This window comes from Panthera pardus, unplaced genomic scaffold (genome assembly GCF_024362965.1).
Source record: "Panthera pardus isolate Hobbes unplaced genomic scaffold, ASM2436296v1 HiC_scaffold_6, whole genome shotgun sequence".
Taxonomy (NCBI): domain Eukaryota; kingdom Metazoa; phylum Chordata; class Mammalia; order Carnivora; family Felidae; genus Panthera; species Panthera pardus.
In genome coordinates this window covers 63,137,451-63,151,295 of record NW_026526991.1, presented here as the reverse complement: position 1 = coordinate 63,151,295, position 13,845 = coordinate 63,137,451, and the positions used below count along the sequence as shown (strand labels likewise).

Sequence of the window (13,845 nt, the reverse complement as noted above, 5' to 3'; positions counted from 1 at the left end):
TAGTGAGTGTTTCAGAAAACCTGCTGGGTCGACAGAAAACACACTGTGTGGAGATCCCTTTCTAATGCTAGACATTGTAACCTCTTCTAACTGTAGCGGTGCCCTGAGCAGTCGGTAGAACCAATATATAATGAGAAGCAGCCACTGTTTCTCTGATTTCAGTAACACACACTTGAATGAATGTGTACTCGGTAAATTGCAGGGGCATCTGTGTCCCTTTGATAAATAAGTCTCTCCCATTTAGGGGTGGTTATTTAAAAAAAAAAATTTTTTTTGTTTACATTTATTTATTTTTGAGAGAGAGAGAGACAGAGAGAGAGACAGAGCATGAGTAGGGGAGGGGCAGAGAGAGAAGGAGACACAGAATCCGAAGCAGGCTCTAGGCTCCCAGCTGTCAACGCAGAGCCCGATGCAGGGCTCGAACCCACAAACTGCGAGATCATGACCTGAGCCGAAGTCGGACGCTCAACCGACTGAGTAGGGGTGGTTATTTTTAAAATAAACTTTTTGTTTTTGAAAATGTACATGCAGAAAAGTGCACAAATCATGGGTGTGAAACCTTGAGAGTATGTAGTTTGATGACTTTTTCACAGCGAACAGACCTGTGTGATTGTTGTGAGATTGGGAGCCGGACTTCATCCAGTCCCACCAAAGACACCCCCGCCCCCTGCCCATAGGAACTGCTGTTTTCAGTTTACAGGCTGTGTGTGTGTATGTGTGTGTGTGTGCGCGCGCACCTGGTTCTGTGGTATACTTAGAACAATCAAGGTCCAAAGCCACAGTCTTCGCAGTTCAGAGTCAAAGGCATTGGGTCCAGCCCCAAACTGGGAGTTCCTTGACTTGCATTTGAGTCTTGTCCCCCCAACTTCCATTTCCTCGTTTATAAAATTTGGGTCACGATTCTAAACCTGGACGGTTGAGTGGAGGGTTTAGTGGAGGAATCCACGTGAAGTGCCGTGGACCGAGGTCTGACCCTTGGTTGGTACTCCCCATGACTCCCTTGACCTATGAGAAGGTGCTTAGCATTAAGAGTTAGGCAGGGGGAGGGCAATGGCCAGAAGTCTTGGGGGACGAGCAGGATCAGAGCAGAAGGGAGGAAGAGGGGCACTATGCCCACTGAGTGGTGGGAAGTTTAGCCCAAGGTCCTTTATGGGAGCAGTGGAGAGTGGTGGTGGTGGGTAATGAGGGCAGATTGGTGGGCTGAGCCAGGCCATGCTGTGGGAGCCCCGTGCGGACTGTTGTCTCATTCCCAACATGACCTCTTCTCTCCCTGCGCTTCCTGTGTTGTTATCGTGGTCCTGCTTTACCTTCTGGTCCTCGCCTGTAGTTTTGGACCTTTTGGTCCTCGCCTGTAGTTTTGGATATCTTTCCTTCATCGTTACCCCTCCCCCTCCCATTCCACCCCTTCTCCCATAAGGGGCTGCTCACTCTGACCTTGCTCTTGGGGACTGGATTTGGGGATCCCTTGGGAGCCTGGGACCAGCTTATGCTCTAGGCCTCCCAAAGTCTGCATGAAGTATGCCTTTCCCCAGAGTTCCACCTTAGATTCTACCCTCCTCAGAGCCCCAGGATACCCTCCCTGGAGGGCCTCTGGCCAGCAAGGATGAGGTCTGGGGTCCCCAAGCCCCTCTTCCCTCTCCCCTGTGCCTTAAGCTTGATGCTCCACATGGGTGCCTGAATGGGTGGTCCTGGCTGTGTTCCCACAGAGGGACTCTGCCTTTTTCTCCTTATTTACTTACTTTCAGTGCATAGTAGATTCAGACCCCCTGGCATCCTTGCCTCCACATGCGTGGCCAAATGGCGGCTGCGGTTGTCTTCCCCTCCATTATTGGGGCCCTGGGGAAGTGGGGCCTGGGCTGCAGGCACACATCTGGAGGCTAAATGATGAGATTTGGAGATGTAGTCCAGGGCCTGGGGCAGCTCCTCACCACACTCAGTTCCCTGAGGCTCCTGGGTGGACTGATCCCTACCCCCCCAGGGTAGGGATGGGTCTGTGTTGCGTTTCACAAATGGAAAGTGGTGGGGAGGACAGGGAGGTGCCAGGGCTCAAGGCTGGCTCAGCTTGCAGAGGACTGGTAAGGCTGGGCTTGAGTACAGATTGGTCAAGCTGCAGCTAATACACCTGTTTAGGTGAACATTGACTTGGCTAATCATCTTTTGCTAACATTAAAGTTGTTTTTTTTTTTAAATTTTTTTTTAACGTTTACTTATTATTGAGAGACAGAGACAGGGCATGAGCATGGGAGAGGCAGAGAGAGGGAGACACAGAATCTGAAGCAGACTCCAGGCTCTGAGCTGTTAGCACAGAACCCGATGTGGGGCTCAGACTCACAAACCACGAGATCATGACCTGAGCCAAAACCAGTCGCTCAACTGACTGAGCTTCCCAGGTGCCCCAAATTGTTTTTAGTTTTTGAGGAAGGCCCTGTTGGGGTGGAGGGAGGCATTCCAGGTTGGGGTGACAGGCTAGGTGGCAAGCCAGCACTTGATGTGCCTGGGACTGGCTTCACCAACCCAAACTTGCCGTGCACTTCTGAGCAAGGTGCAGCTCCTCTGGGAACTCTTGGGTCCTAATCTGTAAAATGGGAGGATGTGAATTATATTAGCAGTTTTAAAGTCCCCCCCCCCCCTCCTTTTCCTGTGGAATCTCTTTTTTCCAAGCAAACCCTATGCAAGAGCCCAACACAAAGGAACACAAAACTTTGGCTTGAGGTGGGATGGGGATCTTGTATGGGTCCCCTTGCATTACTCTACCCACGCTTCACCTTCACCCGGGTGGCCTTGAAGGGTCTCTGGAAGATGGTTTGGGGAAAACCAGAGCTCTCTGAAGACTGGTCCACATTGAGATTATATGCTGAGGTGGGGGAGCTACGGTAGGTTGTGACCGGATCACTGAATGAGATCCGTGTTGCAGGAAGACTACTCCACTGGTGAGCAGGAGGATTTGGGAAGAGGAGACAAGCTGGTTAAGGGGCAGTTTCCTTATTGGGTGTGGGCAAGGAGAAGCAGAGGTCACTGGCCTCACTCAGCTGGTCTGCTGTCTTCGTGCACCAGTGAGGCTGGGCTGCGTGTGGTTGGAGTAGAAACAGGGGATCCAAGAGATGTCCCAAAATAGAATTTCAAGAAAAAATGAGAAGTTGCATGTGGGGCATCAGGAGCAGAGATGGGGTGGTGGGCCCGGAGTACAGCGACGACGAGCTCCGCCTGCAACGGGTAAAGTTTGAAATGCTGGCAGGACCTTTGAGTGGGCAGAAGTGGGGGCAGGGGACAAGGGCGTGGGAAATCCGAGATGGGAGGTGAGGAACAGGAAGTGGCTCAAGGGTAGGGGAAGTGCTGTAGGATGACCAGATGAGGTGAGAGTTGGGCTGCCCCAGCAGGCTAAGGCTAAGGCGCAGTGAAAGTGTTAGCAGAAACCCTTCAAACTGACTTACAGGGGGCTGGCTGGCTGGCTGAGACCCAAGTGTTGGTGGGGGCATTTCTCCTCCTTGTAAACGTTAGGCCTACTTCCCCTCTCTCTGACCTAGCAGGTGCAGGCCTCCCCAGGTCTGGGGTAGAATGGGGGTAGAAGGGTGACAGCCAGACCAGAGAAGTCTCCGGTGGCTGCAGCGTGGTCTGTGTCCAGATACAGCCCTGGCAGTCCCTTCCTGCTCCATGGGGCAGGTCAGAGCTGCTCTCTCCACAGGTGCTGGAGGTGAGGTGGGAGTCATGGACAGGGGAGGTCGTGGAAAAATCCCCTAGAGATGCTATCAGAGGTCCCGGGTTCCACCCCAGTGTGTCACCACCTCGCTGTGTGACCTTGAGCAAGTGCCATTATTTCTCTGAGCTTGTTTATTTATAAAATGGGAAGAGTCACCACAAATTTGACAAGATTTCTCAGGCTCCACCCGGTTCTGAAATTCGGTAATTTCCCAACTATAGTGCACCCACTCTGCAAGGGACTGGGAAGGGGACTGGTGAGAAATCAAGTTCAGCGTGTGGAGAGGAGCCTATCAGCCCATCTTGGGCCTGGCGAACCCCTGCCCTTGGAAGGTACTTTGCATGGGAGAGTAGGGGGCGGAAATAAGCGGTGGGCTCTGATGTCCCTGGGCCAAACTTTCGGCCATCGGGCCATCGACCCTGCTGGGGAAGACGGGTCAAGTGCACTTGGCTGTGCCTTGGGCTTCAGTGGGGGCTCAGGTTGCCCGGGGTGGGTCCCTTAGTTGCCTGCTCCAGCAGCCCAGTTGCAGCAGTGGGTGCCCCCCCCCCCCCCCCCCCCCCCCCCCCGCGCCTCAGGCCTCCAGGAAGGGATGGGAGAGTGCAAAGGCGGAGCCGGGTGTGGAGGGAGCCGGAGGAGCGGGCGCGGCCGTGGCTCCCCGGGGCAGCCGGAGGCTGAGGACAGCCTAGTCCGGGGAAGCCCTGCGGCTGAGGCTCTAGAGCGCCCCCTTCTCGGGCTCTGGCCCTCTGGGCCGGTTATTTCGGACCTGGGGGACCCGGGCCGGGTCCTGGGTCCGGCGGGGGGAGCCTCGGGAGTCCGCGAGCAGCTATTTTTAGCCGGCCCAGCGGGCGCGAGGGGGCTATTTATAGATCAAACAATCCGCGCTCCCTGCGTCAATGGAACCCCGCGTGCGTCACGCGCGCAGACATTCCAGGGCCCCCTCTCGCCCCGCCTCCTCGGGCTCCCCGTCCCGCGCCTCCCCCTGGCCGCCTCCCGCCGGAACCGCGCCGCCCCCCGCGCCCTTGTATGGCCATAGCTCGCCGGGCCGCGTGCGTCAGTGGCGCCCCCGCCCCTCTCCGTGCGTCACGGAGCACTTAGAGGAGGGTCGGGCCGGGCCGGGGAGCCCCAGTGGCAGAGACTGCGGAACTTGGGGAGTGTGCAGGACCGCGGAGCGCACGAGGGACCAGACTGCGACTCGGGGTGCCGGTCCCGGGCAGGGGAGCAGGAGCCAGCCGGTTAGGTGCCCCCGCGAGGAGCGTGCATCTCAGCAGCGCTCTCTGCTTTGGTTATTAGGGGTGTTGCATGAAGGAGATGGGAGTACGCGCGGGCAGAAAGGATGTTGTAGGGTCAGCATGCAGGAGGGCGGGTGTAGGGTGCAACTCTGACGTGGGAGGGGGCCGGTTGGAATGGGATGAGGACCCGGGTCGGACTTCAGTCTGCTGGGCCGGGGGTGGGGGTGGGGGTTGGGGGGGGAGTGTCCGTGCAAGGTGGAAGGTGGAAACCGCAGGGGGTTAGAGTCGGGGCCAGGAGTGGGGACTTGTTTAGTAGGAGGCTGGCTGTAGTTCAGCCTCCAGGGTGTCCAAGTGGCAAAGTGCGCCCTGGACTGGGGTGCTGATGGAGTCTCAGTACAGTAGAGGAAAAGATACGCAGAGCTTTAACTGCTGGGATCCATCCAACTCCTGCCAGGATTGGATTTCTAAAAGGGTCTTCTTCCTCCCCGCTTGTTCACCTCCTTCCCTATTCCCTTAGTTGTTTTCTTAACACCATAGAGGCCATGGCTTAGTTTGCCAGGGTCCCCAGCCCGAAGTTGCTGCCTGAACTGTGTCAGGAGACTTCTGGATTGCTGAAGGAAATGGCCAGGATTGGTGGCTGAACTGCGGAGGGTACTGCTTGTGTTGGACTAAACGAGTCTTCCTAGGGGCAGGATCTCTGGAAGTACAGGGAAGATTGTTTTAGCTGTAGCTTGGAGCTTGTGTGTGTGTGTGTGTGTGTGTGTGTGTGAGAGAGAGAGAGAGAGAGAGAGAGAGCGCGCGGGGGGGGGGGGGGGGGGGGGGGGGGGGGGGGGGAGATGTGGAAACATTGGTCCTTGGGGGATCCTGTGTGGGAGTTGCTAACGTTGGAATCTCTGGTGTGGTACCTGAAGGATATCCCCCCTACTCACCGTCCTAGCCTCACATGCTGATCACATCTGTACCCCCCCTCCCCCAGTCCCTGTTGGATCATACAGGTAGGGTGCAGCCTGTAGCTTGTTCAGCATAAACAGGTGCAAACCACATTGTTGCCAGGACCTGCCTGAAGCCGGATTCTCCCTGCTCCCTCCTTCAACCCCGCCTCTTCCTCCTCCCTGTGGGACTGCTTCCCCGCCTCCCCCTGAGGCTAGATGTAGGTCCATATCTGGTGTAGTTAAGTACCTGCACAAAGATGGGGGGGTTATAGGTTGGTGGGGGTTGATTCCGGATGTGGGACGTCCAGGTGGAGAAACAGGATTTGAATAAGGCTGGAACGCCCAGCCCCGTGTGGCTGCCACCCTAAACCCATCCCTACCTAGACCGTCTTAGTGCAGGGAGAGGTGGCCACCCTTATATCCTGCAGGTGCTATATGTGCATGTGGATGCGCACCGCTGGGTGGGCGGTGCCAGAGCTCCAAGGGGCTTCGGTGCCAGGGCTGGCTGTGGGAGTGACAGGCCAGGGGTGGAGCTGCCCTGTCCAGGGCCCATGGAGGTGGGGGGAAAGGCTATAACCAGAGGACTCCCCTGGGCTCTTGGCCAGGAAGTGGTGCCAGCCTTTGCCCCCCTCACTGTTTCCTTGATTGTGGCCCTCTCTGTTCCAGTTTGCTTTCGTACCCACCCTAACTGGGTGGGCCAGAGCTGTGCAGACCCCAGGCATGGACGTGGGTGGCAAACTGCCCCAGAGCCTTCTCTGTGTTAGTCTGCAAGCTTACAGATTCCCCCTACATGGTGCCATCTCCTCTGCTCCTTCAGGCTTCTCAGGAGTGAGGGTGTAGCCCTCTTTGCCTGAGCTCCTGGGTTCGTCAGGGCATAGACATCCCTTAGTTGAGGGACTCAGGCAAGGACGGACTGTCTTCCATCTGCCCGCCGACAGCCTCCTTCTCTTCCTTGTAAAGCCACCTCAAGTCTGCTGGGCTCCGAGTGTTCTCTTATAAAAATAACAAGGGGAAATGCTTTGGGGATAGCAGAAAAATTCTTCTTAGGGACTGTCCCTTCTCCTGGAAGTCCAGGGGGGCTGTTCTCTCCTCCCTCCTATCCCCACTGGGCCTCCCACTAGCATTTGGCCTTTAAAGGTCTGGAGCCCGGTTACTTGATCCCCCAGGGAGTGGGGAACTGGGTGAGGAGGTCTGGGCTCCCTTCCTTTATGCTTTTGAGAGCATCCCAGGCAGCGCAGAGCGGGCGCCCATCCCCAGATGGCAGGACTGGGGTACGCGTGGGAGCTGCAGCCTTTGTTCAATGTGTAGGGTGGGGGCAGGGATGGGGGACAGGCTCATGGCTGCTTAGGCCTCTTTCTTAGGCAGCTGGGCCTTCGTTCCTAGCTCCTCTTCCATTTTGAGGATGTCCTTCCCAGGCACTGTGCAGGGAGGAGGAGAGGGGGTTTTGCAAAGGCTGGGCCGCGTCTGGGAATATTCCCAGAAGTGCCAGGTTAGGGAAACAACATCTCTGCACCCAGAGAATGGGCTAAGTAAGGCTTTGCCTGTCTGCCTCTCCTCCCCACCCTTCTCCCAGCCCCCACCCATGCCTTACCCGATGCGGGAGGGCAGGGGGCTGGAGGAACACAGCCTCCCCCTGTTCCAGCAGAGAAATGCTGGCTGGGTGCCTTCCCTAGGGTTCCCAGGCTGCCTGGGGTGTGGCTGGCTTTCCAACTGAGCCCACTCTTGCTGGGCCACTGCCCGGGGACTTTGTGACATGGGGGTTGAGATGGTACTCCAGCCGGGGACCAGGATTCCTGGGTTCTGTGGTGGCCCATGGTGCCAACGCCTCAGTGTCCTGTGTCTGGCCGGGATTCCTGCCACCTGGCTGCTTAGAGATCTACACTTATTTAGAGGTCAGGCTTCAGACTTCCTTCACTGACTCTCACCTCCTCAATCTTGGTCTCCCCCCTCTTCAGAGATGCCCTGTATCCAAGCCCAATATGGGACACCAGCACCGAGCCCAGGATCCCGTGACCACCTGGCAAGCGACCCCCTGACCCCCGAGCTCAGCAAGCCCACCATGGACCTGGCCAGCCCTGAGGCAGCCCCCACTGCCCCCACTGCCCTGCCTAGCTTCAGCACCTTCATGGATGGCTACACAGGGGAGTTTGACACCTTCCTCTACCAGCTGCCGGGAACAGCCCAGCCATGTTCCTCGGCCTCCTCTTCGGCCTCCTCCACATCCTCATCCTCGGCCACCTCCCCTGCCTCTGCTTCTTTCAAGTTTGAGGACTTCCAGGTGTACGGCTGCTATCCTGGCCCGTTGAGCGCCCCCCTGGATGAGACCCTGTCCTCCAGTGGCTCCGACTACTACGGCAGCCCCTGCTCAGCACCGTCACCGTCCACGCCCAGCTTCCAGCCACCCCAGCTGTCTCCCTGGGACCCAGCTTCCAGCCACCCCAGCTGTCTCCCTGGGACGGCTCATTCGGCCCCTTCTCACCCAGCCAGACGTATGAAGGCCTGCGGGCATGGACAGAGCAGCTGCCCAAGGCTTCTGGGCACCCCCAGCCACCGGCCTTCTTTTCCTTCAGCCCCCCCGCCGGCCCCAGCCCCAGCCTTGTCCAAAGCCCCTTGAAGCTATTCCCCACACAGGCCCCCTGCCAGCTGGGGGAGAGAGAGAGTTATTCCATGTCGGCGGCTTTCCCAGGCCTGGCGCCCACTTCTCCACACCTGGATGGCCCAGGGATGCTGGATGTACCTGTGCCCTCTGCCAAGGCCCGGAGCGGGGCTCCAGGTGGAAGCGAGGGCCGCTGTGCCGTGTGTGGGGACAATGCTTCGTGCCAGCATTATGGTGTCCGCACCTGCGAGGGCTGCAAGGGCTTCTTCAAGGTACTGGGCTGCCCCTGGGTGCAGCTTTTTATGGGAAGCGGGCGAGGCTGGTCTCTCTTCCCAGTAGGCTCTGTGCGGTAGCCTCCCTGGGGTTCTCTTCCCAACCCATCGTGCCCTTCAGGAAGGGGTCTGATCTGCAGGTGGGCTGCCCTCCTGGGGACCCACAGATGGCCGGGGGCTGGGACCTTCGTGCACCATCGGGGCTGCCTGCGGAGGGGTGAAGGGACCGTGAGATATGGGCGAGGGTGCAGGCTGCAGGGGTGCCCCCAGGAGGGCATGTACTAATGGCCAGCCTCTGGTTTCCTCTGCCTGTCCTCTCCCAACTCAAGGTCTTAGTGGGATGGGGGCCCCGGGCACTCATGTTCCTGGCGTGAGATAAAAGGATCTGTGAAGAGGGCTTGATGCTTGAGGGCTGGGGGCGGACTGGGGAACAGGCTGTGTGTTTGTCCCAGCTCTGGGTGCCTGCTCAGCTTCCCGTCCCCACCCCCCCATCCCTCCTCCACTCTCTCTTGTCTGCCCCAGGGAGGCACATTTACATGTACAGGTACCTGGGCTACCTGGGAGCCCCAAACCCCTGGCCCCTAATCTTGTGTCCTGGCGGGGGGGGGGGGTCTCCCTCCTTAGGCAAAAACCTCTCCCAGTGTCCCCAAGATTTTCTTCTTCCTCTCCCCCCCCCCCCCCCGCCATCTCTCCCTCCCCTGCCACCCAAATGTTAGAAAAATAGCTGTGAACAGAGAGTGCTTTTGTCTGTGATGGCAGCAGGATCTGGACGGTCCCCTCCCCTGGTCTCCCCCCCCCCCCTTCACCCCGCCCGGCTCTGACAGCCTGTTCCGTGTTGCCCCCCCATCCAGCGCACAGTGCAGAAAAACGCCAAGTACATCTGCCTGGCTAACAAGGACTGCCCTGTGGACAAGAGGCGGCGGCGAAACCGCTGCCAGTTCTGCCGCTTCCAGAAGTGCCTGGCCGTAGGCATGGTGAAGGAAGGTGGGTGGCTGGGATGGGCTTGTGGGAGAGAGAGGCAGGCCTGAGTGGGGTGAGGCAGACAGAGTGTCCTCAGACATCTGTCCTGGTGGGCCCCCACAGATGGCTTATCTCCACTGCACCTCGGGTCCACCTGCCTGGCTCATGGAGGGGTGCTCTCTGTAGGGTCTCAGGGGCTCTAGGTCCTTAGACTCCAGGGTACTTCCCAGCATGACATGCACAGCTTGGGCTGAGAGTCCCTTCCCTGGACCCCTTCCTCCCTTCCTCAGCCCTCCCCGTTTCTCTGCAGTTGTCCGGACAGACAGCCTGAAGGGACGGCGGGGGCGGCTCCCTTCAAAGCCCAAGCAGCCCCCAGATGCCTCTCCTGCCAATCTCCTCACCTCCCTGGTCAGGGCGCACCTGGACTCGGGGCCCAGCACGGCCAAACTGGATTACTCCAAGGTGAGCCCCGCCCACTCCACATTCAGTGGCTTTGTGAACACCGCATAAGGCCCCTCCCCAGTTGGACGTACTGAAAAAAGAGGAGCCCCTTTTGGGCTGACCAGATGGAAAAATGTACCCCCTCGGGTGGGCGCCAATTAGAAAAAAAATGTGCTCCTTCCAGCAGCCTCAGCCCTGGGTTAACATGGGAGGATTGGTGAGTAGGACCACGGGCAGAATCACAGTTCCTCCCTCGCCCCCGGGATCTGGCCGTCATCCGAGTGCGTGACATGGCCGTGTGTGGTTGTGGCCCCAGTGCGGGGCCCTTCGTGGGGTGCTGACCCCACCGGACCACCCTCAGTTCCAGGAGCTGGTGCTGCCCCACTTTGGGAAGGAAGATGCTGGGGATGTGCAGCAGTTCTATGACCTGCTTTCGAGTTCCCTGGAGGTTATCCGCAAGTGGGCCGAGAAGATCCCCGGCTTTGCTGAGCTGTCCCCGGGCGACCAGGACCTGCTGCTAGAGTCAGCCTTCCTGGAACTCTTCATCCTCCGCCTGGCCTACCGGTGAGTTGCCGTTGCTCCCTCAGCTCCTCCTCTGCTGCCCTGTCCTCAAGCCCCCCTGACCAACGTCTGCGTCCCTGCCCACCAGGTCCAAGCCTGCCGAGGGGAAACTCATCTTCTGCTCAGGCCTGGTGCTGCACCGGCTCCAGTGCGCCCCTGGCTTTGGCGACTGGATCGACAGCATCCTGGCCTTCTCTCGGTCCCTGCACGGCTTGGTGGTCGACGTCCCTGCCTTCGCCTGCCTCTCTGCACTCGTCCTCATCACAGGTGAGTGGCCAGAGGGGAGCTGGGGTGGGCTTGAGGGCCTGGCCCTGGGTGGGCTAGCATCTGGCACTTGGTGGGCCCCCACATGGTGAAGTGAGGGGACCTAGATGCAGAGAGGGGCAAGCATTTGCTCAGAGCGACCCAGCTGGTGGGCGGCAGAGCCGGGGTTCGGGCCCCGCTGTGCCCGAGGCAGAGCCCAAGGCAGTCTGTGAACTAATCCCGTACTACCCAAGATGCAGACTCGTGTAGGTCATCGTGTATGGCCTAGGGTTCTGGTTTGTTTTTAAAATCTTCCTGGGGCGCCTGGGTGGCTCAGTCGGTTAACCGTCCGACTTCGGCTCAGGTCATGATCTCACAGTCTGTGAGTTCGAGCCCCACGTTGGGCTCTGTGCTGACAGCTCAGAGCCTGGAGCCTGCTTTGGATTCTGTGTCTCCCTCTCTCTCTCTGACCCTCCCCGACTCATGCTCTGTCTCTCTCTGTCTCAAAAATAAATAAAGGTTAAAAAAAATAAATAAAAAAAATAAAATCTTCCTGAATTATGTCACGTGCAGGAAGGCACACAAATGACATACTTTCACGTACCAAGCACACTCACGTAAACGTTACCTAGATCAGGAAGCAGACGTGGTCACTACCCAAGGGGTCTTGGGTCCCCTGTGGTCATCTGCTCCCCTGAGGGTAACTACTACTCTGGTTTCTATCAGCATAGATTAAGTGTGCTTGTTGTCTACTTTGTGTAAGTATGGTTATTCGGGATGGATGTTTTGGAGTTAGATGTGGAGGTCTTCAGATCTCTTTTCTTACTTTCTTTTTTTTTAAATTTTTTTTTTTTCAACATTTTTTATTTATTTTTGGGACAGACAGAGAGAGACAGAGCATGAACGGGGGAGGGGCAGAGAGAGAGGGAGACACAGAATCGGAAACAGGCTCCAGGCTCCGAGCCATCAGCCCAGAGCCTGACGCGGGGCTCGAACTCACGGACCGCGAGATCGTGACCTGGCTGAAGTCGGACGCTTAACCGACTGCGCCACCCAGGCGCCCCTCTTTTCTTACTTTCTAAAGCACCAGTCTGCCCCCATCCCCCTTTGCGCTTAAATTTCACAGGGGGCCCAGCCATATAGGACAGAATCCAAGGCACTTTGGGCTGAAGGAGTGGTGGTTTTGAAACCAGCTTTCCCTGGAGGTGGCCTCTAAAACGTAGTGCTTAATTCCAGGGCTTCTTGGAACCGTCTGGGGCGGTGGGGGGGGGGAAGGGGGGGGGCGGCCAAAAAAGCTACTGGCCTCGTCTGAAAATCCGGTTAGGGTTTTATTTCATTTTTGTGACCTTGGGCAAGTCATTTAACCTCTCTGGGCCTCAGTTTGTCATTTGGAAGATGAGGATAATGAGTATTCCTGAGGCTACCACTAGACTTCCAATGGGGCTTGCGCGTGAACTTGCTTTTGCGAGGTGCCAGCGGAGTGTGGGGGATGGTCAGTGGCGACAGGTCTAGAGCAGGGGGCAAGTGGGGGAGGCCAGGGCTCAGGGCAGGGCTCTGCGCCTTGGATGGACAGCTAATCCCTAAGCCTTCGCCTTCCTCGCAGACCGGCACGGGCTGCAGGAGCCCCGGCGGGTGGAGGAACTTCAGAACCGCATTGCCAGCTGCCTGAAGGAGCACGTCTCGGCCGTGGCGGGCGAGCCCCAGCCAGCCAGCTGCCTGTCACGCCTGCTGGGCAAGCTGCCCGAGCTTCGGACCCTGTGCACCCAGGGCCTGCAACGCATCTTCTACCTCAAGCTGGAGGACCTGGTGCCCCCTCCACCCATCGTCGACAAGATCTTTATGGACACGCTGCCCTTCTGACCCCAGCCCAGGAACACGCGTGCACCGTGCGTGCACCCTCCTACGCCACCCCACGTGCCTTTAGCCCACGGACCCTCGGACCCTCGGAGCAACCCCACCCTGGCCTGGCCTTGAGCTGCAGACTGGTCGGCCTCCCCACTTGCTCTGGGTGGTTGGCAGGGAGCTGACGCCCTGGGGGAGGGGGATGCACTCACGGGGGTGACCCCTACTATTTGTCTTACCCCCTAGCCCAGCCCCGGCCTTCATGTTTTTGTAAGATAAACCGTTTTTAACACACACCGCTGTGCTGTAAATAAGCCGAATGCTGCTGTAAATACAGGAAGGAAGAGGCTGCGTTGGGAGAGGGGGTTCGGGAGGGAGCGGCGGCCCCCACCAGCCTGGGCGAGCCCTTTCCCGCCTCCTTGCACCTGCTCTCTCTCCTCGCCCTCTTTTCCACATGTACAGAAACTTACTCTAGGAAGAAGACAAATGACAGATTCTGACATTTATATTTGTGTATTTTCCTGGATTTATAGTATGTGACTTTTCTGATTAATATATTTAATATATTGAATAAAAAATAGACATGTAGCTGAAACTGGGACCCCGTCTGTCTCTCTGACGTCCTCCGCGACACCACACGTGCCCTGTAATTACTTAAGAGACAGAAGTGGCTGGATAAATCTCGGACGTTATCCACCTGAGGTAACGGGCCTCAGTTTACTCTTTTGTAAGACACAGATAATGATGGCACCTGCTTCTTGGGATGGTGACACAAAGCACTCAGACTGGTTTGGGAGGTTTGGAAAGCTTGTGATGAGCCCTTGTGGAGGGGGCCTGTGGTGGAGTCTGACTGGCTGAGGGGAGGGAGCACGGCTCTGGCCGTCAGTTCCTCACCCGGGGCGTGGTCTCTGATTTGGCTTCTATGTGTGTAAAACAGGATGAGGGGCAGAGCCAACCTCATGTTGCTGCTGGGGCTACAGGAGCGTGGGTGGGGGGCTGGGTACAGGGCAGCCTGGGATGCCGTTAGCTGTTGTGAGTACAAGCTGTTGTTTTCCCTCTGTGTTTTTGACAT

At 57.7% G+C, this 13,845-nt stretch overlaps 1 protein-coding gene across 1 annotated transcript; it reads left to right on the top strand.

The window, feature by feature from the left end:
• The first annotated feature begins 3,867 nt into the window (after positions 1–3,867).
• NR4A1 (nuclear receptor subfamily 4 group A member 1) lies at positions 3,868–13,368 on the top strand. The gene is made up of 8 exons (XM_053894936.1): positions 3,868–4,029; positions 7,814–8,243; positions 8,279–8,726; positions 9,578–9,710; positions 9,997–10,148; positions 10,489–10,691; positions 10,777–10,955; positions 12,535–13,368. Exons 2-8 carry the CDS (start codon positions 7,816–7,818, stop codon positions 12,789–12,791), a joined length of 1,800 nt encoding a protein of 599 aa, XP_053750911.1. The 5' UTR covers positions 3,868–4,029; positions 7,814–7,815; the 3' UTR covers positions 12,792–13,368.
• The last annotated feature ends 477 nt before the right edge of the window (positions 13,369–13,845 follow it).